The sequence below is a fragment of the Hypanus sabinus genome, chromosome 19 (genome assembly GCF_030144855.1).
Source record: "Hypanus sabinus isolate sHypSab1 chromosome 19, sHypSab1.hap1, whole genome shotgun sequence".
Taxonomy (NCBI): Eukaryota; Metazoa; Chordata; class Chondrichthyes; order Myliobatiformes; family Dasyatidae; genus Hypanus; species Hypanus sabinus.
In genome coordinates this window covers 59,225,679-59,249,564 of record NC_082724.1, presented here as the reverse complement: position 1 = coordinate 59,249,564, position 23,886 = coordinate 59,225,679, and the positions used below count along the sequence as shown (strand labels likewise).

Genomic DNA, 23,886 nt, shown 5'->3' with positions numbered 1-23,886 from the left:
AGTGGAGGAGGCAGATACACTAAGAGACTACTAGACAGGTATATGGAGGAATTTAAGGTGGGGGGGGGGTTTATTTGGGAGGCAGGGTTTAAGGGTCAGCACAACATTGTGGGCCAAAGGACCTGTACTGTGCTGTACTATTCTGTAACAGAACTGCAATTCTTCATGCTAATGAATAGTACAAACGTAGATGTAAATGTTCCTGGTTGGCTGCTGGTGACTAGTGATGTACCGCAGGGGTTGCTGTTGAGATTGCTTCTTTTTATGTTGTATGTCAATCATTTGGATGATGGAATTGATGGCTTTGTGACCAAGTTTCCTGATGATATGAAGGTAGGTGTAGGGGCAGGTTGAGGAAGCAGAGTGTCTGCAGACGGACTGTGGCAGATTAGGAGAATGGGCAAAGAAATGGCAGATAGAATACAGTACAGTGAAGTGTTTGATCATGAATTTTGGTAGAAGGAATAAAGACAAAGGCTATTTCTAAATGGGCAGAAAATTCAAAAATCAGAGGAGCAAAGTGACTTTGGAGTGCAGGATTCCCTGAAGATTAAGTCCCTGAATTTAGTCAGTGGTAAGGAATGCAAATGCAATGTTAGCATTCATTTCAAGAGGACTGGAATATACAGTAAGAGCAAGGATGCATTGCTCAGACCGCATTTAGGATATTGTGAGAAACTTTGGGCCTCTTATCTCAGAAAAGATACCCTGGCAGTGGAGAGAGTCTAGATGAGGTTCAGGAGAATGGTCCAGGAATAAAAGGGTTAACATATGTGGAGGGTTTGATGGTTCTGGGCCAGTACTTGCTGGAGTTTACAAGATTAAGGGGTGATCTCATTGAAACCATTGAATATTGAAAGGCCTAGATAGCATGGATGTGGAGAGAATGTTTCCTTTAATGGGTGAGTCAAGGACCAGAGGGAATGGGCTAAGAATAGTGACATCCATTTAGGACAGATATGAGGAGGAATTTCTTTAGCCACAGTGTAGTGAAACTGTGGAATTCATAGCCACAGATGGCTGTGGAGGTCTGGACTTTAAGTATATTTGAAACAGAAGTTAATAAGTTGTTGGTTGGTCAAAGCATCCAAGGTTATGGGGCGAAGGAAGAATGGAATTGAGAGGGATAATAAATCAACCATGATGGAATGATGGAGCAGTCTGCTCCTATGTCTTGTAGTCTTATTTATTTGAGTTTAAAACATAGAGCAAAGAAATCTACAACACATACAGGCCTTTCGGCCCACAATGTTGTGCTAACCATGTAACCTACTCTAGAAACTGCCTAGAATTACCCTACCACATAGCCCCCTAGTTTTCTCAGCTCCATGTACTTATGAGTCTCTTAAAAGACCCTATTGTATCTGCCTCCACCACCCTCACTGGCTGTGCATACCACGCACCCACCAATCTCTGTGTGAAAAATTTACCTTTGACATCTCCCTTGCACCTACTTTCAAGCTCCTTAAAACTATGCCCCCTCATGTAAGCCATTTCTGCCCTGGGGGAGAATATCCACAGAATATCATATCCACATGATCAATGCCCCTCATCATCTTATACACCTCTATCATGTCACTTCTCATCGTCCATCGCTCCAAGGAGTAAAGGCCAAGTTCACTCAACCTATTCTCATAAGGCATGCTCCCCAATCCAGGCCACATCATTGTAAATCTCCTCTGCGTCCTTTCTAGTTTCCACATCCTTCCTGTACAGAGCTGATCAGAAGTGAACACTGTACTCCAAGAGGGATCTGACCAAGGTCTTGTATAGCTGTAACATTACCTCATGGCTCTTGAACTCAATCCCATAGTTGATGAATGCCGACACACCATATGCCTTCTTAATAACACTGTCAATCTATGCAGCAGCTTTGAGTGTCCTGTGGACAAAGTCCCCAAGATCTCGCTGATCCTCCACACTGCCAAGAGTCTTACCATTAATACTATGTTCTGTCTTCAAACTTGACCTACCAAAATGAACCACTTCACACATCAGCATATTTACTAACCCATCCTTCCACTGCTTCATCCAGATCATTTATAAAGATCATAAAGAGGAGAGGTGCCAGAACAGATCAATGCAGAACACCACTGGTCACCATGCAGAATACAACCACCCTTTGTCTTCTGTGAGCAAAACAACTCTGGCTCCACAAAACAAGGTCTCCTTGGATTCCAGGCCTCCTTACTTTGTGAATGAGCCTTGAATGGGGAACCTTATCAAGTGCCTTACTGAAATCCACTGCTCTACCTTCATAAATGTGTTTTGTTACATCCTCAAAGAATTCAATCAGATTCATAAGGCACAACTTGTCCTTGATAAAGCCATGCTGACAATCACTAATCAGATTTTGTCTTTCCAAATGCTCATAAATCCTGCCCCTCAGGATCTTCTCCAACAACTTGCCCACCACTGAAGTACGACTCTAATTTCCTGGCTTAGCTAGGAGGAACATAGAAATACCTACAGCATAATACAGGCCCTTCAGCCCACAATGCTGTGCCAAATATATACTTACTTTAGAAATTACCTAGGGTTACTCATAACCCTCTATTTTTCTAAGCTCCATATACCTATCCGGGAGTTTCTTAAAAGACCCCATTGTATCCACCTCCACCTCAGTCACCGGCAGCCCATTCCATGCACTCACCACTCTCTGCTTAAAAAACTTACCCCTGATCTCCCCTCTGTACCTGCTTCCAGGCACCTTAAACCTGTGCCCTCTAGTGGCAACCATTTCAGCCTCTGACTATCCGCACAATCAATGCCTCTCATTATCTTATACACTTCTATCAGGTCACCTCTCATCCTCCGTCACTCTAAGGAGAAAAGGCAATCTCTACTCCCTTTCTGGAACAAGGAAACAACATTTGCAACCCACCAATCCTCCAGTACTTCTCTCATCCCCGAGATGCAAAGATCATCACCAGAGGCTCAGCAATCTCCTCTGTAAGTCATCCCCACAATTGCCAAGGTCCTTTTCACTGGTGAATATTGAAGCAAAATATTCACTAAGTACCTTCACCACCTCCTCTGACTCCATGCAAACATTTCCACTGTTGCACCTGATTGGTCCTACTTTCACACAGCTCATCCTCTTTCTCTTCACGTACTCGGGGTATTTTTTAATCCTGCTTGCCAAGGTCATTTCCTGGCCCCTTCCAGCTCTCCTAATTTCATCCTTAAGCTCCTTCCTGGCAGCCTTGTAATCTTCTAGAATTTTATCAGTACCTAGTTTCATGAGCTTTTCTTTTCTTCTTAACTGGATTTTCCACATTCTTTGTACACCATGGTTCTTTACCCTACCACCCTTTCCCTGCCTCAGTGGAACATACCTATGCAGAATGCCATGCAAGTGTTCCCAGAACATTTGCCACATTTCTGCTGTGCAATTCCCTGAAAACATCTGCTCCCATTTTATGCTCCCAAGTTCCTGCCTGATACGTGAATTAATTTTTTTTTGAAGTATCAAAAAACCCCAATGAAATGTTTTCCCAAATTGTCTTCTCCTACCCTCTCCAGCACTATGGTAGAGGAGATAGAGTTGTGATCAGTAGCTCCAAAATGCTCCCCTACTGAGAGATTTGACACCTGACCAGATTCATTTCCCAATACCAGATCATGTACACCTCTCTTCTGGTTGGCTTATCTACATATTGTGTCAGGAAACCTTCCTGAACACACCTAACAAATTCCACCCCATCTAAACCCCTTGCTCTAAGAAGATATAACCATATAACAATTACAGCATGGAAACAGGCCATTTCGGCCCTTCTAGTCCATGCCGAAAGCTTACTCTCACCTACTCAGCCCATAACTCTCCATTCCTTTCCTGTCCATATACCTATCCAATTTTACTTTAAATGACAATACCGAACCTGCTTCTACCACTTCTACTGGAAGCTCGTTCCACACAGCTACCACTCTCTGAGTAAAGAAATTCCCCCTCGTGTTACCCTTAAATTTTTGCCCCCTAACTCTTAACTCATGTCCTCTTGTTTGAATCTCTCCTACTCTCAATGGAAAAAGCCTATCCACGTCAACTTTTATCTATCCCCCTCATAATTTTAAATACCTTTATCAAGTCCCCCCAGTCAATATTAGAGAAGTTAAATGTCCCATCAAAACAGCCCTATTATTGCACCATTCCAGAAACTGCCTATCTGCTCCTCGATGTAGTTGTTACTATTGGGGGGTCTATTTAAAAAAAACACCCGGTAGAGTTATTGTTTCCTTCCTGTTTCTGACTTCCACCCACACTGACTCAGTAGACAATCCCTCCATTCCTGCAACTGTGACACTATCCCTGATTAGCAATGCCATTCCCCCACCTCTTTTGCCTCCCTCCCTGTCCTTTTTGAAACATCTAAAGCCCATCACACTCAGCGGGCATCCTTGCCTCTGAGACATCCAAGTCTCTGTAATGGCCACAACATCATAGTTCCATGCTCTGTTCATCTGCCTTGCTTATCATACTCCTTGTATTAAAGTAGAGACAACTGAAACTATCAGGCTGAGTGCATCTTTGCTCTATCATCTAAGAGTCCTTTCTCACAAACTTCATAGAAGCTGTCACTACTTGGCGCCAACTGCCCCATCCTCTGCAAAGCTAGTTTAAACCCTCCCCAATAGCATTAGCAAACCTCCCCACCAGGATATTGGTACCCCTCAGATTCAAGTACAATCCATCCTTTTTGTACAGGTCACACCTGCCCCCTGCTCCAATCCTTCAGCCACGCATTCATCCGCCATCTCATTCTATTTCTATATTTGCTATCACATGACACAGACAATCCTGAGACTACTATCCTTGAGGTCCTGTTTCTCAGCTTCCTTCCTAACTCCCTGTATTCTGCTTTCAGGACCTCCCTTTTTCTACCCATGTTGTTGGTACCAATATGTAACACGGCCTCTGATGGCTCACCCTTCCAATTCATGATTTTGTGGACCCATTCAGAAACATCACAAGACTGGGAGGAAAGCTACCATTTGCATTTATTTTTCATACTCTTGCCATCCTCTTCCATTCCCTACCCTTCTGAGCCATGGGGCCAGACTCACTGCCAGAGGGACAGCCACTGTTGCATGGAGTAATTTTTAAGGGGGATAGCCACACTACCTGATGCTCTTCCTTCTCTCTCCTGACAGTCATACACTTATCTATCTTCTGTGGCCCCGGTCTGACTACCTGCCTGTAGCTCCTATCGATCACCTCCTCACATTCCCTAATACACCCTAACTAAGGAGCTGCAGCTCAGTGCACCTGGCACAGATGTGGCCATCAGGGAGGCTGGAAGTCTCCCGGATATCCTACATCTGACACCCAGAGCATAAAACTGTCCTTGCAATCATACCCACTATTCTTAAGTTAGAGGAAAAAAGAGAAATGAAAGTAACTTACCTCTGTACCTCATCTAGGCCTGTTCTCATTGAAGCCCTGATGAGCCAAAGCCCTACTACTCTGACTCAGGCTACTCTGACAACTGCTCCATTAGGCAGTGTCTCCCTTTTATCCTGGAACCTTCTCAGCAGCCTTGCGTGATGATGATTGAATCTCTCAATGAAAGAAACTCATCACTTTTTAAATCTTCTCAGCAGTCTTGCACAATGACGAGCTACTGTGTCTGCACACTTCTCCTAATCAAATCAAAAAGTGGGGCTACATTTGCTAACATCAACAAGTAACTGCTGTAATCTACAGATTTCTGAAAGATATCAATGATCTATTTCACTATTTGTTTCTCTTGGTACTCCAGAAATCCACTTGTTTTCCTAGAATTTCTAGGAAGTCATTTTCATCCTATGAACAAGAATCTCATGCTTTTCCAGTGTATATGACAAATAAACTCTTCTTGGGGTTCCAGAAGGGTACAGGTATCAATGATATCGAACATTTCGTTGACAGATTTTGCCATTTTCATCAAGGATGATGCCTGGTCATCTCTAGTCCAGTGGTGTTTATACCCCTGGGTTTGTTAGGACATCATGGGTTTTGACTTTGTTATATTGAATGTTGAAATGAAATAAATGTGAGGTAAGATAAGAAATGTGAAAGGATGCAAGGCACATCGTTCCATCAAGCACATTGTGGCAATATAACAGGACAGAGCTAAATACAGGACTTCCCCAGGTCAGTATGGGACTAGTCTGTGACAGGTGGCATTGACTAATCCCAGACAGCATGAGATTAATCAGGCACAGTACAAAACTAATTTGGGATGGATTTCAGGTTTGTGAGTAATTTTGGGATAACCGTTACACATGAACCACCAGTAAGACAAAAGGAATGCTGCTGGAAACAGGATAATTCCTGTCGGGAAGGGAGGAGGGATATTGGGTATGAGGGCAGGCTGTTAGTTGACCAGGATGTCAGGCTAGAGTTTATGGGAGAATGGCATTCTGTAAGGTGGTTAAGTTTGGAGGTCTGGCAGGGTCTTGGTGGAGCAGTGAGGATGGAGTGGGGTTTAATGATCTAGAGTTGAACACGATGATGACAGAGACTGAGCTGGCCCTATTAGCTGGGAGACACTGTTGAGGGCAGTAAAAGTGATCATATTAACATCCGTGAGAGAATCTGAAGCAGGAGAGGGGCCGGAATGTGGTAATTGGTGCTGTCAGTGTGGAAGTGATAAATGTCATCACTCGACAGCAGAAAGAGCAATGCGGCATTCTCTAGAGATCTGCAAGGTGGTGTCACTAGGGAGGAACGAGATGCCATTGTAGAAGATAATCTCACTGCATTCAGATAAGTATTAATGAAACCAGGAGAGTGCACTGACTGGCAGGGAAAAGCCCTGCCATAATGAGATTAAGGACAGGCAAGGACCAATCCCAGATACTGTATTGTCATTTATGAGTTGTATATCGTTCTTTCAAATGAATGTGGATGTATATTTAAACTAGTAATGAGCTACAGCAACTGTGTATTTTGTTAAAATCTCATATTGTTATAAGTTTTTGAAATGAAGAACAGTGCAGGGGTAAACTGCTTTTAGCAGACTTCACTTTGTCTAGTTCGAATACTTGAGCCAGGGCCAAACTTGAATTCCCAGTTTCTTGCTTCCGGCTCTCTGCTTGCATAGTGGGGAATTTAACCATTCGGATCTTTCTTCTTTAACTGCTATTCATGTCAGATATTGTACAAAGTGTGGTTGGAACAATTCAGTCTGGCTACAAGCATATGTCTGAACAAAGACCCTCTTTGAGTTTCTGATCTCTCCCTACAGGAGTGGATTGCTCAGGCCCGTCCTGAGGTCAGTGTCTCTACACCTGCAAGTATTTCTCATTCTGTCTTCTCTGCTACAGGGTGCTGACAGAGATGATGAAAGCTCAGACGGAGAACAGACTAATCCTTTGCAGTTAGAATTTGTGGATGACCCGAACTTCAAGGTCAAGGTCAACTATTCATACATGGCAGTGCAGATCCCAACAGACATCTACAAGGGCTGTGAGTACGATACAGATTCTGAACAATGTGCAGTGTACAATAAGATCATTTTCCCTTTGATCTGTAGTGGTATTTACAGATCAAAGAAAATGTTCTCTCTTTCAACATTCCATTTCTTACTCCTATATTTTGATATTTCCATATTTCCTTAGAGATAAGTTAATCCCAATATGTGTGAAGTGATAGATTTTGGAAAGTCAGATAGGAATAGGAAAAATATAGTGAGTGGCAGGGCACTGAGGAATATTGATGAACAAAGAGATGCTGGAATTCCAGTTCAGTTTTTATTTTAGTATGTACCTCAAAACATGTGACAACAGCAACCCCACCCCATTTTTAATGCATAGTTCTTTGAAAGTAGCAACGTAGGTCAATTGGGTGGAGGAGGAGGAATATGACACACTTGTCTTCATTGGTTGGACACACAATATAACATTTTGAAAGCTACATCACAACTTCACAATATTCCCATGAAAGAGGTATCAAAACAAGGCAGCACAGGTTTAAAGTGAGGAAGGAATTTTAAAGAAGATCTGAGAGGGAAGTGTTTTTTTTTACACTGAGACTGGTTGATACTTGCAACTTACTGCCAGAGGAGGTGGTAGATTCGGATAGAATAGGGAAGACATGGAAGGATAAGTGGGCAAAGGACATGAGTGTGGGTGCATAAATGGAGGCAAACAACACACACAAAATGCTGGTGGAATGCAGCAGGCCAGGCAGCATCTATAGGGAGAAGCACTGTCAACCTTTCGGGCCAAGACCCTTCGTTCCACCAGCATTTTGTGTGTGTTGCTTGAATATCCAGCATCTGGAAATTTCCTCGTTAATGGAAGCATGCCAGGTTTTCACAGCTTCTGTGCTGTATATCTCACTGACTTGATAGAAGGAGACTATTTGGCCTATCAAATCTATCCCAGTTTACAGAGCAATCCCATTCCTACTTTACTTTTGCTTGTAACCTTTTCCCCCACATTCTCAATAATTTTACCACCCACCTACACCTGAGCAGCAATTTACCACAGTCATTGGGGTAGATTACTGCAGGTCTTTGGGATGTGGGAGGAACCTAGAATACCAGGGGAAATCACATGGTCACAGGAAGCTGCCTTACTCAAACAGTACTGGAGGTTAGTGTGAATAGATGTCTGGAGTTGGGAGGCAGTAGCTTTACATCTGCTCCACTCTACTTCTACTTCTTGTGTTTCTCCATAAGTATACCCACATTGATGTCCTGAACCATATTTCCACTTTTGTTTTGGATTGTAACCAATATCCTGCATATTGCTGTCTGCACTCTTGGTCCAGGTCATCTGCTTTGCACCCCCCTGTCTTCCAGGCTTTGTAATTATATTGTTCATAATATAAAGACCTTCATGTGTTTGTTCAGCCGAAGTCCCCATGATGGTACTCATATAGCAAGAAACATATGCTGAATTTCTAATGTCTCAGCCATCAACTTACCACTTGTGGCCCAATGAGCTTTTACATTACTCCAAATAAAATATTATGTGAAGGGACATATTCTGAGGACTGTATCCTCAGGACCTGTTGGCTATATGTTGAGAGTTAGAGTCACAGAACATGGCAACAGGCTACCCAGCCCAGCTCGCCACACTGACCAGTGGAGCTTCATCAATGTTAACTTTATAATCCTGCCCCTCTAACTTCCTCCATTCCAGGGAGCATGGACACAGCTTCTCCAGTCTCTCCTCATAACTGAAACGTTCCACAGAAGTCAGCATTAATCTCCTCTGCACTGGCTTCGTCTGTGGGTGTGAGATAGTCGAGAGTAAGCTACCTCCGGCTCTGAGATACTTTGTCACGTAATGAGATTGTACACATCTACATAATCAACACTGAAACACTGCGTGTCAACAAATCCCTAGCTGTGGTGCACAATACAGACATGTACTCACTATTCCATGCTTAATATGGAATGTTAATTTGATGATGCATCTGCACTCTCAGGTGAACAGTACCAGATCTCAAGAGTAGAGGAATTATCCCAGGGCCCTATCTGAAGATCAGACATGTAGAAAAGGATTGGTATTATTACATTGCTGACTTCCATGTGACACCTGGTTCTAAAGTATCTCGCCAGCTTTCATTACTGGCAGTGAAAGAAGTTATCTGAATGCAATGCTCGTTCTTTCCCTTCACAGGCTTACACTCATCCTTGTACGGATGCATTTACACACTTCTACACCCTGGAACTGTAAACATTCTTTCACACTCTCTCATCTGCTCCCTGAAACAGTAGAACTTGCTCAATCACATGAACACTCAGTCAGCCTCATTCACTCATTCAGAATCAGATTCAACCTTACTATCACCGATATATCTCAAAAATGTGTTGTTTTGCAGCAGCAGAAAAGTGCAATACATAAAAATATTACTCTCAGTTACAATAGGAAATGTAAAAATCTAGTGCAAAAAGTAAGGTGGTGTTCATGGGTTTGTGGACTGGTCAGAAATCTGATGGTGGAGGGGAAGAGGCTGGTCTGAAAACGTGCATCTTCAAATCATTGAGTGTGTGTCTTCACTCATACACATTTGCATTCACATACACACATACACTCAGACAGACAGACACACTCACACACTCACAGTAACACTCAGACAGATAGACACACTCACATTCATAGACTCACAGACACACACATTCACAAACATGCACAAACACAGAATCACACACACACACACTCACAGTAACAATCTCACTCACAGACACACTCACATTCATAGACTCACAGACACATTCATACTCAGACTCATAGACACACAACACACACACACATGCACAGACACACAGACTCATACACACACACTTTGTTAGTTAAGGAGTCCACTCTGTACATTTGATTTAAGTCCTTCTGAAAAAGGTAAGTCCAGACTGTAAATCTCCATTTTATGCTGCAGCTCTTCAAAGGCGATCCACGTGCAGAACACTCGCACAATCCATCCAGAATGTGTTGTTGGTAGTGTTTTGAGTTGTGGCTTTTATTTTTAAATCCTGAACCATTCCAAACTGGCTGTTGTTCTGTCACTCCACCCTGACATATCCCCATGTATATACATAGCAAGGCAACAGTCATGTTCCTAGACGTAGTGAATCGGAGCACTCTGACAATGAAACTCACAACTAACTGGATGATCATTTTCCCAGAGCTGATCACAGGCCCTTTCAAAATAGTGAAGAGTAAACAGGTGGATAGAATGGCTGGAACTTGTGTAGCCATGAAGTCAAGTGTTGCATTTTGTAAGTTAAACCAGGCCAGGACTTGCACATTAAATATAATGGCCTTGTGAATGATGTAGAACAGAGGGAGTTGGGAAAACAATATAGTCTTCCTTGAAAGTAGTGGCACAAATGGGCAGGGTGGTGAACAAGGTGTTTGTCACCCTAGTCTTCATCAGTCAGGGTACTGAGTCCAAGAATTGGGATTTCATGTCACCACTTGTAAGACATTAGAACGTAGAACATAGAATAGTACAGCACCATACAGGCCCTTTGGCCCACAATGTTGTGCCGACCCTTAAACCCTGCCTCCCAAATAACACCCACCTTAAATTCCTCCATATACCTGTCTAGTAGTCTCTTAAATTTCACTATTGTATCTGCCTCCACCACAGACTCAGGCAGTGCATTCCATGCACCAACCACTCTAAGTAAAAAACCTTCCTCTAATATCCCCCTTGAACTTCCCACCCCTTACCTTAAAGCCATGTCCTCTTGTATTGAGCAGTGGTGCCCTGGGGAAGAGGTGCTGGCTGTCCACTCCATTTATTCCTCTTAATATCTTGTATACCTCTATTATGTCTCCTCTCATCCTCCTTCTCTCCAAAGAGTAAAACCCTAGCTCCCTTAATCTCTGATCATAATCCATACTCTCTAAACCAGGCAGCATCCTGGTAAATCTCCTCTGTACCCTTTCCAATGCTTCCACATCCTTCCTATAGTGAGGCGACCAGAACTGGACATCGTACTCCAAGTGTGGCTTAACCAGAGCTGCATTATTACCTTGTTACTCTTAAACTCTGTTCCTCGACTTATGAAAGCTAACACCCCATAAGCTTTCTTAACTACCCTATCTACCTGTGAGGCAACTTTCAGGGATCTGTGGACATGTACCCCCAGATCCCTTTGCTCCTCCACACTACCAAGTATCCTGCCATTTACTTTGTACTCTGCCTTGGAGTTTGTCCTTCCAAAGTGTACCACCTCACACTTCTCTGGGTTGAACTCCATCTGCCACTTCTCTGCCCACTTCTGAGACAATGTCACTCTGCAATCTTCAACAATCCTCAACACTATCTCACCACCAACCTTTGTTACCTGCAAACTTGCCAACCCGCCCTTCTACCCCCAGATCCAGGTCGTTAATAAAAATCACAGAAAGCATTGGTCCCAGAACCAATCCTTGTGGGACACCACTAGTCACAACCCTCCAATCTGAATGTACGTCTCCACCACAACCCTCTGCTTTCTGCAGGCAAGCCAATTCTGAATCCACCTGGCCAAACTTCCCTGGATCCCATGCCTTCTGACTTTCTGAATAAGCCTGCCATGTGGAACCTTATCAAATGCCTTACTAAAATCCATGTAGGTCACATCCACTGCATTACCCTCATCTATATGCCTGGTTACCTCCTCAAAGAACTCTAACAGGCTTGTTAGACACAATATGCCCTTCACAAAGCCATGCTGACTGTCCCTGATCAGACCATGATTCTCGAAATGTCCATAGATCCTATCTCTAAGAATCTTTTCCAACAGCTTTCCCACCACAGACATTGGTAAGCCTGCCCTTGAAGTATTGTGTAAACACAGTTCATGGTTGCCAAGCTCTAGGAAGGATGTCATTAAGTGGTAAAGGCCACTCTTCCCTGGAGCATAGAAGGCTAACAGGTGACTTTATCAGTGTGCATATATAAATGGATGAAGGAAAAGATAGGGTAAATGGTTAGTCTTTTCTTCAGAGTAGGGGAGTCTAAAACTAGAGGTTGAGATCTAATGTGAGAGGGGAAAAATTTAAAGGGGACTTGAGGAGCAACTCTTTCACACAGAGGGTGGAGAGTATATGGAACGAGCTGCCAGAGGAAATGGTAAAGGTGGGAACAATTACAACATATAAAAGGAATTAATTGGGTACATGAATAGGAAGCCTTTAGAGGTACATGGGCCAAGTGCAGGGAAATGAGACTAGTTCAGGAAGGCAATATGGACAAGCTGGGCTGCAGGACTGTTTCTGTGCTCCATGACTGTGCTTCCCAAGAGTTGGATTGCTCAAGTTCTGCTTACCCCACAAACCTGCCCCCTCCCCCTCACTCTTTCATTTCCTATCTATTCTGTTAAGCACTGCAATGAAGCTGAGTGCCTGACTGTAGCCCAGCTTTCAAACTGGTTCAATATTGCATCTCTCTGTTTATCAGCCTTACTCACAGCTAATACTGCAGTCAATTCAAATAGCTCTTCCTCAAATGGCCACATCTGGAACTCTGGGCTAAGGACAGTGAACTCGTACTTCTCATTGTCCTTGCTGTCTAAGTTTCATAATGGAAAAGGATAGAATAACACTGGAGAGGGTGCAGAGGATATTGTCTGGAGTGGAGTGTTTCTATTCCGAGGAGAGATTGGAGAAGTTAAGACTTTTCCTGGAGAGGAGCGTATTAAGAGTGGACATGATTGAGGCAGACAGTGGGAAACTTTACCCCACATCACGGGGTAAATCTAAAGTTTGGTTTTAAGGTAAGGGTGAGATGCTTTGAAGGGGATCTGAAGGGAATCTTTTTTGCCCAGAGAGTGGTGATTACCTGAAACATATGGCCTGAGTGGGTAGTGGAAGCAGAGCACTTAAGAAGTGTCCAGATGAATATTTGAATTGTCAAGGCATGGAAGGGCAAGGGATCAAGTGCAGGAAAATTAGATTAAAATAGATGGGGGCATGCAAGTCACCGTGGACATGGTGGGCCAAATTCCTGTTTCCATGCTTTAAGTATCTATCACTCTAATGCCTAGCTTATGCTTTTAGGGATTTTTATATAGAACACATACTAAGTCTGATATACAGCCTAGCTTTCAAGATCAACAAGGGTCGGGTACAAGGACCACTATACAGGGAAGAGTGAGTACATAGTCCAAAGTATAGGAGAGAGCTTAAAGGCCCTTGACAAAGGAAGAGTCTAATGCACATCCCAGAACACTTGCACTGTATTCTATAAAGCTCCTTTCACCACATATTGACTAAACCAACATCTCACTCCTTTCTCCCTTGCACATGCACTGGTAGCCTAATCATCTTCAGATGCTTCGTCAATGATAGCTTCACTCACTTCTAAGGCCAGAAGTCAGGATCTTCATTGATGACTGCACAATGTCCAGCACCATTTGCGATTGCTCATCTGATGAAGCAGTCCATGTCCAAATGGAGCAAGACCTGGGTAATATCTAGACTGGGCTGATAAGTGACAAGTAAAGCTATGCCACACAAGGACCAGACAATGGTGATACTCAACAAGAGAAAATCCAGCTATCATCCCCTGATGTTCAATGACATTATCTTCATCGAATGCCCCACTATCAATATCCTGGGGTTCACCATTGACCAGAAATTAAACTGGAGTAGCCATTCACACATTGTGGGTACAAAAGCAGGCCCGAAACCCTGTAGAGAATATCTTTTCAAATGCATCCACCATCTATAGGGCTCAGCTCAGGAGTATGATGGAGCAGTCTCCACTTGCCTGGATGAGTGCTGTTTCAGCGTCACTCTGGAAGCTCAGCACCATACAGAACATACAGCATTTTGCCTGACATTCATTCCCTCCACCACCAGTGCACAGCAGCAGTGGCTCGTACCTTCATCAGGAGGCACTGCAGCACCTTCAAAACTAATGAGCTGAACCATCTGAAAAGACAAGGCAGCAAAACTCTCTTCTCAAGCACACACAATCCTAATCTGTAAATATTTTGCCATTCATTCACCATCACTGGGTCAAAATCCTGGAACTCCTGTCCTGACAGCAGTGGGTTTAGAACACAGAACACTTTACAGTGTTGTATAAGCCCTTCAGCCCATGATGTTGTGCTGACCTTTTAACCTACTCTAAGATCAATCTAACCCTTCCCTCCTATGTAACTCTCCATTTTTCTATCACCATGTAACTATCTTAAATGCCCCAATGTATCTGCCTCTACCACCATCCTTGGCAGAGTCCTCCATGCACCTACCACCACTCTGGGTTTAAAAAAAAACCTACCTCAGGTTCCAACCTATACTTTCCATTTACCCATTCTTCAAAGATTGCAGTGGTTTGAGAAGTCTGCTCTCCACCACCTTCTCAACGCTAATTATGGATGGGCAAATGCTGGCTCAACCTGTGAACCACATCCCTTGAATGAATATACAATAAAAGCACGAGTTGTTACTGAGCTAGTGGCTGGACATCTGTACCTTTGGTCCATTAATGTGTTTTCAAAATCCACCATCATGGCTGGGAAGTTCAAATTCAAGTAATTTAATTCTTATTTTTATTTCAGTGTGTCAGTAACCATGAAACTACTGTTGTAAAAACTGTTCTGGTTCACATGGTTTTAGATCATAAGATCATGAGACATAAGAGCAGAATTAGGCTATTCGGCCCATCAGTGTTTGCCATTTAATCATGGTCGATCCTTTTTTCTCCTTCTTAGCCTAACTCCTCAGCCCGTAACCTTTGATGCCATGTCCAATCAAGAGCTGTTCAAGCTCTGCCTTAAATACCCCAAACGACCTGGCAACTCAAGGGCAATTAGAGATTGGTGCTGAATGATAGCAATGTCTACAGCCTATGAATGAATATAAACTGCATTTCAATGTTTGGGAAGGTGTTGCCCAACTTAGAGTGAATTCTAAATTACCACATGGATAACACCTCCTCTTGATTTTATTTGTCAGTGAAATCTGTTTAAGTATATTTGAATTAAAAAAAATGTATGGCATTTTGAACCCAATCATAATTCTGTGGGAGTGCTGACATTAAAAATAGTAATAAATTGCAGTAAATCAAGAGCAAAGGGAGGAAAAATCAGAGTGATATGATATTTTCTGAGTAAGATTCTAATTACCTGAAGTTGGTAGTCAAGGTTTAATGACCTGGAGGATGTCGTGATGTGACAGCTTTCTGACAGGTGTTCTGTGCTGATGTGTATCTGTGGTGAATCAGGAGTTTGCCTCATGGAATTGATCAGGAGTGCAAAGTAGTCAAAGGCAGCCGTGAGTGATAGCAGCAACAAAGTGCTTAAGGTTGCTATCAGCAGAAACAGGAGAATTCACACATTTAATACCATTGAATTTACTTTACTCATTACTGAACACTCAACACAAATGCCATTTATTAAGTTACATTGCCATCTTAATACAGCAGCCAGCTAGGAAACATGTATGGTAAGTTACTCCAGGGTCCCTCCTTTTACAGCATTATATTAAAAAGTGGAGTGTTAAACTGCTCATAGTGACTATACTAATCACCACTGATGTACGCACTGCACTATCATTCACAGTGCAACACCAGACCTTTTTTACATTGCTCTTTCAAAGCCAGAGTGTGGTAAAGAGCACCTCCATCTGATGAAACTACTCCCATAACCACACCATTAAACTATAAATTTGGAACAGGACACACAGGAGCACAGGAGCGGGAGGGGCATCTCTGAACTTTTCTTCTGCCCTGCCAAATCTGATTATGGCTGATTGGCCATTCCCTTGTATCAATGACACCTCATGCAGGACTCACACAGTAATGAAAACATCTCAACATCTCCCTTTTGATGCTTCCCTAGGGTGCTCTGTGTTTCAGTAAGAGCATACCTCATTCTTCTAACCTCAAAACAATAATTGATGCAACTTCCTTGGTCATTGGTAATAAGGCAGCCCTCTCATCCCAGTAATTAGTCCTGTGAATCTCTTCTGGACTACCTCTAATGCTTGCATATACTTTCTTAAATAATGGGACAAAATCTGTATGGGATACTTAAGGTGTAGCCTCATCAACACCCCTATTCAACTGAAACAAAATTTGAAAACCAGAAACCTAAAAACATAGAATTCTAAAATAAAAGCAGAAAATGCTGGAAACTCTTACTGGTTAGACCAGATCCTTAAACAGAGAAACAGAGTTAATGTTTCAGGTTGAAGACCCTTCATCAGAATTGGGAAGAAGACAAAAGATGCAGAAAGGGTGGGGAAAGATGGTGTCATGTTGGGTTAACCTTGTCAGTGTAAGTGAGAGCAGTGGGAGTGTGAGAACATAGATGACCATAGGAGTTGCAAACTACAGTAAGATGTGTCCAAAGGAAAAAAAAGGGTAAACCAGACAAACTAAACAAATATCACAGCTGAGTGAGTGACATAGTCAGAGAATTGTAGGTTTCAGTATTGAGTTCCATAGGTTATATCTTGCCCAGACTGAAGATGAAGTGGTGTTCCTCAATCTCGATTGAGTTTCACTGTAACAGTGCAGTGATAATTGATTGGCATGAGGATGATAGAGAAATGGAAGGCCATGTAGGAGGGAAAGGTTAGACTGATCTTGGAGAAGGTTTTAAGGTCAGCATGACATCATGGGCCAAAGGGCCTGTACTGTGCTGGAAAGACTGCTTGGATCGTTGCATGGTGCAAAGTGTTGCATCACCTGTGGCTTCAAGGAAAAATGCTATAAGAATTGAAGGGTAGTTGGTGGGAACAAAAGTGTGGACCATAGGGAATGATCCCTCTGAAATGATGAAGGGAGAATTTGAGAAACTATGGCCCAATTAAGGACAGTCAGCATGTGCTTTGTGAGGAGCTGCTGAAGGTGAATGAAGAAGGCAGAGTTGTGGATGTTGTCTACATGGACCTGAGTCCATTATTAAAATGAGGCTTCACGTACTTGCAGGCACACGATAAAATGGGCCAAAGGCGGCATAGTTTCCTCAAGGGGAAATCTTTCCTGATAAATCTGTTGGAATTTCATAAGGAAATAACAGGCAGGATAGACAAAGAAGAGTCAAGAGGCACCAATATCCTTCTAGACAGGTTTTCTTGAGCTTTTGGGGAAGATTTAAACTAATTTGGCAGGGGGATGGAAACCGGAGTGTTAGAGCTGAAGATGGGATAGTTGGTATACAGTAGATGCATTGTGTCATGAGACTGAGGAAGGACAGATAGATGATAAGGCAAAACTGCAGTCAGTGAGTTGAGTTAAGGTGTAACAGGGACCAAAGACAAAAAGGGTGATGTATACAGGACTGAAGATGTTTTATTTGAAAGTATGCAGAACATGGAATAAGGTAAATGATCTTGTAGCACAGTTAGAATTTGGTAAGTATGATGCTGTGGGCATCACTGAGTCGCAACTGAACAAAGATTATAGATGGGAGCTTAATATCCAAGGATACACATTTTATTAAAAGGACAGGCAGGTAGGCTGGGAGCACGGCATGGCTCTGTTGGTAAAATTAAATTAAATCAAATCCTTTGAAAGAGGTGACATATGAACAGAAGATGTAGAATCCTTTTGGGTAGAGTTAAGAAACTGCAAGAGTAAAAGACCCTGAATGGGAGTTATATACAGGCTTTTGAATAGTAGCAAAGATGTGAACTAAAAATTACAACGGGAGATAGAAAATGCATGTGAAAAGGCAATGTTATAACAGTCATGGGGAATTTCAATATACAGGGAGATTCGGAAAATCTGGTTGGTGCTGGATCCCAAGAGAGGGAATTTGTAGAAGGCCTACAAGATGGCTTTTTAGAGTAGCTTGTGGTTGAGCCCACTGGGGGAAAAGCATTTAGAGAGCTTAAGGTAAAGGAACCAACCTTGGGAAACAGTGATCATAATGTGATAGAATTCACCCTGGAGTCTGAGAGGGAGAAACTAAGTATCAGTATTGTAAAGGGAATTACAGAGGTATGAGAGAGGAGCTGGTCAAAGTTGATTAGAAGGGAATGGTAGCAGGAATGAGGGTAGAACAACCATTTCTGGAGTTTCCGGCTGCAAGTTACAAGTCATATCCCAAAGAAGAAGTAGTATTCTAAAGGGAGGAAGATGCAACAAAAGCTGATATGGGAAGTCAAACAGCGTAAAAGCGTAAAATTAGTAGGAAGTTAAAGCATTTAAAAACAAAAGAGGCCAACTAAAAAACCATAAGGAGAGAAAAGATTAAATAAGAAGGTATGATAGCCAATGATATAAAAGAGGATACCAAAAGTTTTATTCAGATATACAAAGAGTAAAACTGAAGCAAGAGTGGATATTGGACCACCAGAAAATGACATTCTCAAGTTCGCAGATGAGACGGCAGTGGTGGGGCTCATCATCAACAATGCTGAAGTTGCCTACAGAGAGGAGGTGGAAGGCAAATAACCTCTTCCTTAATGTCAACAAGACAAAGGAGATGGAAATGGACTTCAGAAGTCACACCACTCATACTCCACTTTATATTGATGGCACAGCAGCAGAAAACGCAGGCAGTTTCAAACCCTTTGGTGTGCGCATCACACACAATCTCTCATGGTGCCAGAACACAATCTGCACAGTCGGGGAAGTTCACCAACACCTCTGCATTCTTAGAAGGCTGAAGAGAGCTGCACTTTGCACATCCATACTCATGTCATTCTGCAGAGAGCATCCCAAGCTTCATCACTGCTTGGAATGGAAACAACACTGCAGTGACAGGAAGCCTCTACAATAGGTAGCCAGAGCTGCCCAACATATCACTGCCACTCGCTATTAAGGACATATATACAGAAAGGTGCTGGAAAAGGGCCAGTAACATCCCACACAATCTGCTCATCAAATACTGGTCTCACTGCTATCAGTGGGGAGGATACGTGGCATCCATGACAGGACCATCAGTCTCAAAAACAGTTACTTACCCCAAGTAGCAAGGCTGATCAACACCTCCACCCAATAACTCCACCACTACTTTACTATTTCCTATCAGTCTCTTTATGTAAATCTTAGCGACACTTTACGGACATACAATCAATCTATGTGTATATAATGTCCTCACTGAGGCTCATACACCAACGTGGTTTGTTAACTGAATCTGCCCACAGTCACGTGACTCAGCAGTGAGAAGGACATCTTTCATAAGCAATTTACGTCCAGGGTCGGTATGATTTGTGGTTCAACCAAACAGGAACACTGTGATGTTTCAATTAACAGAACCTCGATTTGAGCAGATGCTGTGTGAATACTGCCCATACACAATTGTTGGTTGGCAAGAAATAACAAATTGTACACTAGTATAAAGTTATAAAGGAAATATACTTAACAATTTTCAATGTTATCAAACAGCCAACAGAGAAAGAAAAAGAAAGATAAAAGGACCCATTACAGTTATACCAGTCTAAGTTTGCATATAAACATTGGAACTCATTTCTGTAGCAGTTGGGTGTATCACTTTACTCATGGTGCTGGGTTCTCCTCACCAACCACAGATAGAACTTCTCTTCTTGGATTCCTCATTGCATTTGGGTCTCCCCTTCAGATAGGATCCTCCAGGTTTCTTCCCTGGTGCTCTTCTCTCTGCACCTCCCATGAAGAGACCCCAAACCACACTACTGTCCTTCGGCAAACTCTTCCCATCCAGCTCTTGAGAATGTTCCATGTTATCTCACTCCTGATCGGTCGCCACACCATTCCCAAGTTGGGCAAAGTGGTGAATCTGTGGAATGTTCTGCCACAAACTGTGGTGGAGGCCAAGTCCCCATGAGGCATGAGTTCCCTGTTTGGTCAGGGATATGACGAGAGGGCATGTGTATGGAATTGAATGGGATCTGCCATGATGAAATGGCGGATTGAACTTCATGGGCTGAATAGCCTCATTCTGCTGCTATGAGTTATGGTCTTATGGACACCATGGCTCTTTATCTTTAGCTGAAGCCAAAGCACTCTTCCAAGCAGGACACACTGCTTTGAAAGAAAACTGCATTGTAGTAGGAATCTTAACCAGGGCATTACATATATAAGCTATTGATGTATTTGTATTTATTGTGTATTTTTATCATTATTAGATTCTTTATCTTTTGTGGTTTTTTTGTGCTGCATTGGATCCAGAGCAACAATTACTTTGTTTTCCTTCCACTCAGGAAATGACATTAAACAATCTTGAGCTTGAGCTAAGAGAGGCAGTAACAGGGGACAAAGAAATGGCAGATGAACTGAATAAGTATTTTGCATCAGTCTTTACAGTGAAAGACAACACACCAGCAAGATGCCAAAAATTCAAGCGCGTCAGTGAGCAGGAGTGAGTGTAGTTGCTATTACAAAGGAGAACGTGCTTGGGAAGCTGAGCTGTCTGGTTCGATAAGTCATCTGTTCCATATGGACAACATCCCAGTGTTTAGAAAGGGGTAACTGAAGAGTTTGTATAGGCATTAGAATGATCACTAGATTCTGGAATGGTTTTGGAGGACTAGAAAACTGAGAATGTTGCTCTACACTTTAAGAAAGGAAAGAAGCAGAAAAGAGGACATTCTATGTCCATTAGCCTGACTTCAGTTGGGAAGATGTTGGAGTGCTCTGTTAAGGATAAGAGTTCAGGTACTGGGAGGCACGTGATGAAATTGGCCAAATTCAGCATGGTTTCCTTAAAGGGAAATCTATTGGAATTATTTGAGGAATAGTCAGTGGATGTTATTTACTTGAATTTTCAGAAGGTCTTGGACAAGGTGCTACACATGAACAAACACGAGGAAATCTGCAGATGCTAGAAAGTCAAGCAACACACACAAAATGCTGGTGGAACGAAGCAGGCCAGGCAGCATCTGTGGGCAGAAGCACTGTCGACATTTCAGGCCAAGACCCTTCGTCAGGACTCACAACGAAGGATCTCGGCCTGAAACATCGCCAGTGATCCTCCCTATAGATGCTGCCTAGCCTGCTGCGTTCCACCAGCATTTTGTGCGTAGTGCTACACATGAAGCTGCTTAACAAGGTACAAGCCCATGTTATTACTGGAAAGACTAGCTTGGATAGAAGATTAGCTGACTAATAGGAGGAAAGTGTGGGAATAAAGGGAGCCTTATCTGGTTGGCTGCCAGTCACGAGTAGTGTTATACCATAGACTATAAGACATAGGAGCAGAATTAGGTCACTACGGTTGAGTCTGTAATGAGGAAGTCAAATTCAATGTTGAAATATAAAAAACAAGTATGTAATACTGAGGTTTAATAAGGCAATATTTAGACCACATTTGGAGTACTGTGAGCACTTTTGGCCCCAAATCTAAGAAACAATGTGTTAGCATTGAAAAGGATCCAGACAAGTTTCAAAGTTTCAATTTGGGGAGAATGATAGGGAAATTTCATAGTAATCTTCATGATCAGCAGCCCAAAATCCATTAGATCCAGTATACCCAAAGTGTTCAGAAAACAAAGTTTTGTCATCCAGTGTTATCGAAGTATGTAGGCAGTATTACAACCCTGAGATTTGTCTTCTCCACAGACAGCCACAAAACAAAGACAACCATGGAACACATTCAAAGAAAAAAAAATCAACCCCCCCCTCCCAGCACAAAAAACAAATTATGCAAATGGAAACAAGAAAGAACAAGTGACACAGAATATGAAATACAAAATCAAAGGAGGCCATAATAAGTTCAGCTCAGTGTTCATTATTTGCAAGCTGCCCTGATTCAAAGTTGCCCAAAATAGCAAAATTGCAAAAAAGAAACGAGTGACTAGGAACCACAACCCAATCCACAAACTGCAGACCCAGAACTTTAATGGCATTCTGCAACAGCATCAAGGGAGAGAGAGGCTGTTTGAAAGCAGGGGCCTTCCATCGGGAGCAGCAAGTAAGAGATATCACACGCAGACATCTTCCACTTGCAGCAGTGGCACCTCGTCAAAGTCCTTTTAAAAATCCAAATAAACAACATCCACTGACTCTCCTTTGGCTATCCTGCCTGTTATTTCCTCGAAGCATTCTAACAGATTTGTCGGGCAAGATTTCCTCTTTGGAAGACCTCTTTTATCATGTGCCCCTAAGTCCTCTGAAACCTCATTTTTAGTAATAGACTCCAGCATTTTTCCAACCACTGAAGTCAGCTAACTGGCCTATAATTTCCTATCTTCAGCCTTCCTCCCTTCTTGAAAAGTGGAGTGACATTTGCAATTTTCCACTCCTCAAGAACCATCCCAGAATCTAGTGATTCTCGAAAGATCATTACCCTAGTGCCTCCACAATCACTTCAGCCACCTCTTTCAGAACCCTGGGGTGTAGTCCATATGGTCCAGGTGACTTATATACCTTCAGTCTTTTCAAATACCCAAGCACCTTTTCCTTAGTAATAGCAACATCACTCACTTCTGCCCCTGACACTCTCATGTTTCTGACATTCTGCTGTTGTCTTCACAGTGAAGACTGATGGAAAAGTTCATCCACAATTTCTTTCTTCCACATTACTACCTCTCCAGCATAATTTTCCAGTGGTCTGATTTCCACTCTTGCCTCTCTTTTACTCTTTTTACATCTGAAAAATAGTTTCCTCTTTGATATTGTTGGCTAACTCAGCTTCATATTTATTTTTCCCTCCTTATGACGTTCTTAGTTGCCTTCTATTGGTTTTTAAAAACTTTACAATTCTCTAACTTACCACTAATTTTTGCTGTATTACATGTCCCCCTATTTCCTTTATGTTGGCTTTGAAAATAGGACATAGAAGTCTATAATACATTACAGGCCCTTCGGACCACAATGTTGTGCCAAACATGTAACCTAATCTAGAAACTGCCTAGAGTTTCCCTAGAGCATAGCCCTCCATTTTCTAAGCACCATGTACTATTTAAGAATCTCTTGAAAGACCCTATTGTATCTGCCACTACCACTGTCGCTAACAGTGCATTCCATGCACCCACTACTCCCTGTGTGTAAAACTTACCTCTGACATCCCCCTTGTACCTTCTTCCAAGCAACTTAAAACTATGCCCCTTTATGTTAGCCATTTCAGCCCTGGCAAAAAGCCTCTGGCTATCCACACGATCAATGACCTACCTTGTCAGCTACAATTGCATCATCCTGTCTTTAGAATACTTCTTCTGTGCCTTCTGAGTTTCTCCCAGAATCACAAGCCATTGTTGTTCTGCCATCATCCCTGCTGGTGTCCCCTCCCAATCAACTTTGTCCAGCACCTGTCTCCTGCCTCTGTAATTCCCTTTTTCTCCACTGTAATATACATCCAATTTTAGCTTCTACTTCTCTAACTGCAGGGTGTGTTCTATCATATTATGATCACTGACTCCTAAGGGCTCCTTTACCTTAAGCTTCTTAATCAAATCTGGGTCATTACATAACACCCAATCCAGAGTTGTCTTTCCCCTATTGGGTTCAACCACAAACTTGTCTGAAAAGTCATTGCATAGGCTTTCTACAAACTCCCTCTCTTGGGGGTCTAGCACCAGCTG

General features: G+C 42.6%; 1 protein-coding gene across 13 annotated transcripts in view; it reads left to right on the top strand.

The window, feature by feature from the left end:
• Positions 1-23,886, top strand: part of cacna2d2a (calcium channel, voltage-dependent, alpha 2/delta subunit 2a) — a 909,486-nt gene that overhangs the window by 608,784 nt on the left and 276,816 nt on the right. For all 13 annotated transcript variants that reach the window (XM_059944500.1, XM_059944501.1, XM_059944510.1 and 10 more), the window contains one exon: positions 7,309-7,450. In XM_059944500.1, the coding sequence (XP_059800483.1) occupies positions 7,309-7,450 (142 nt within the window). The remainder of the gene's footprint in view (positions 1-7,308; positions 7,451-23,886) is intronic.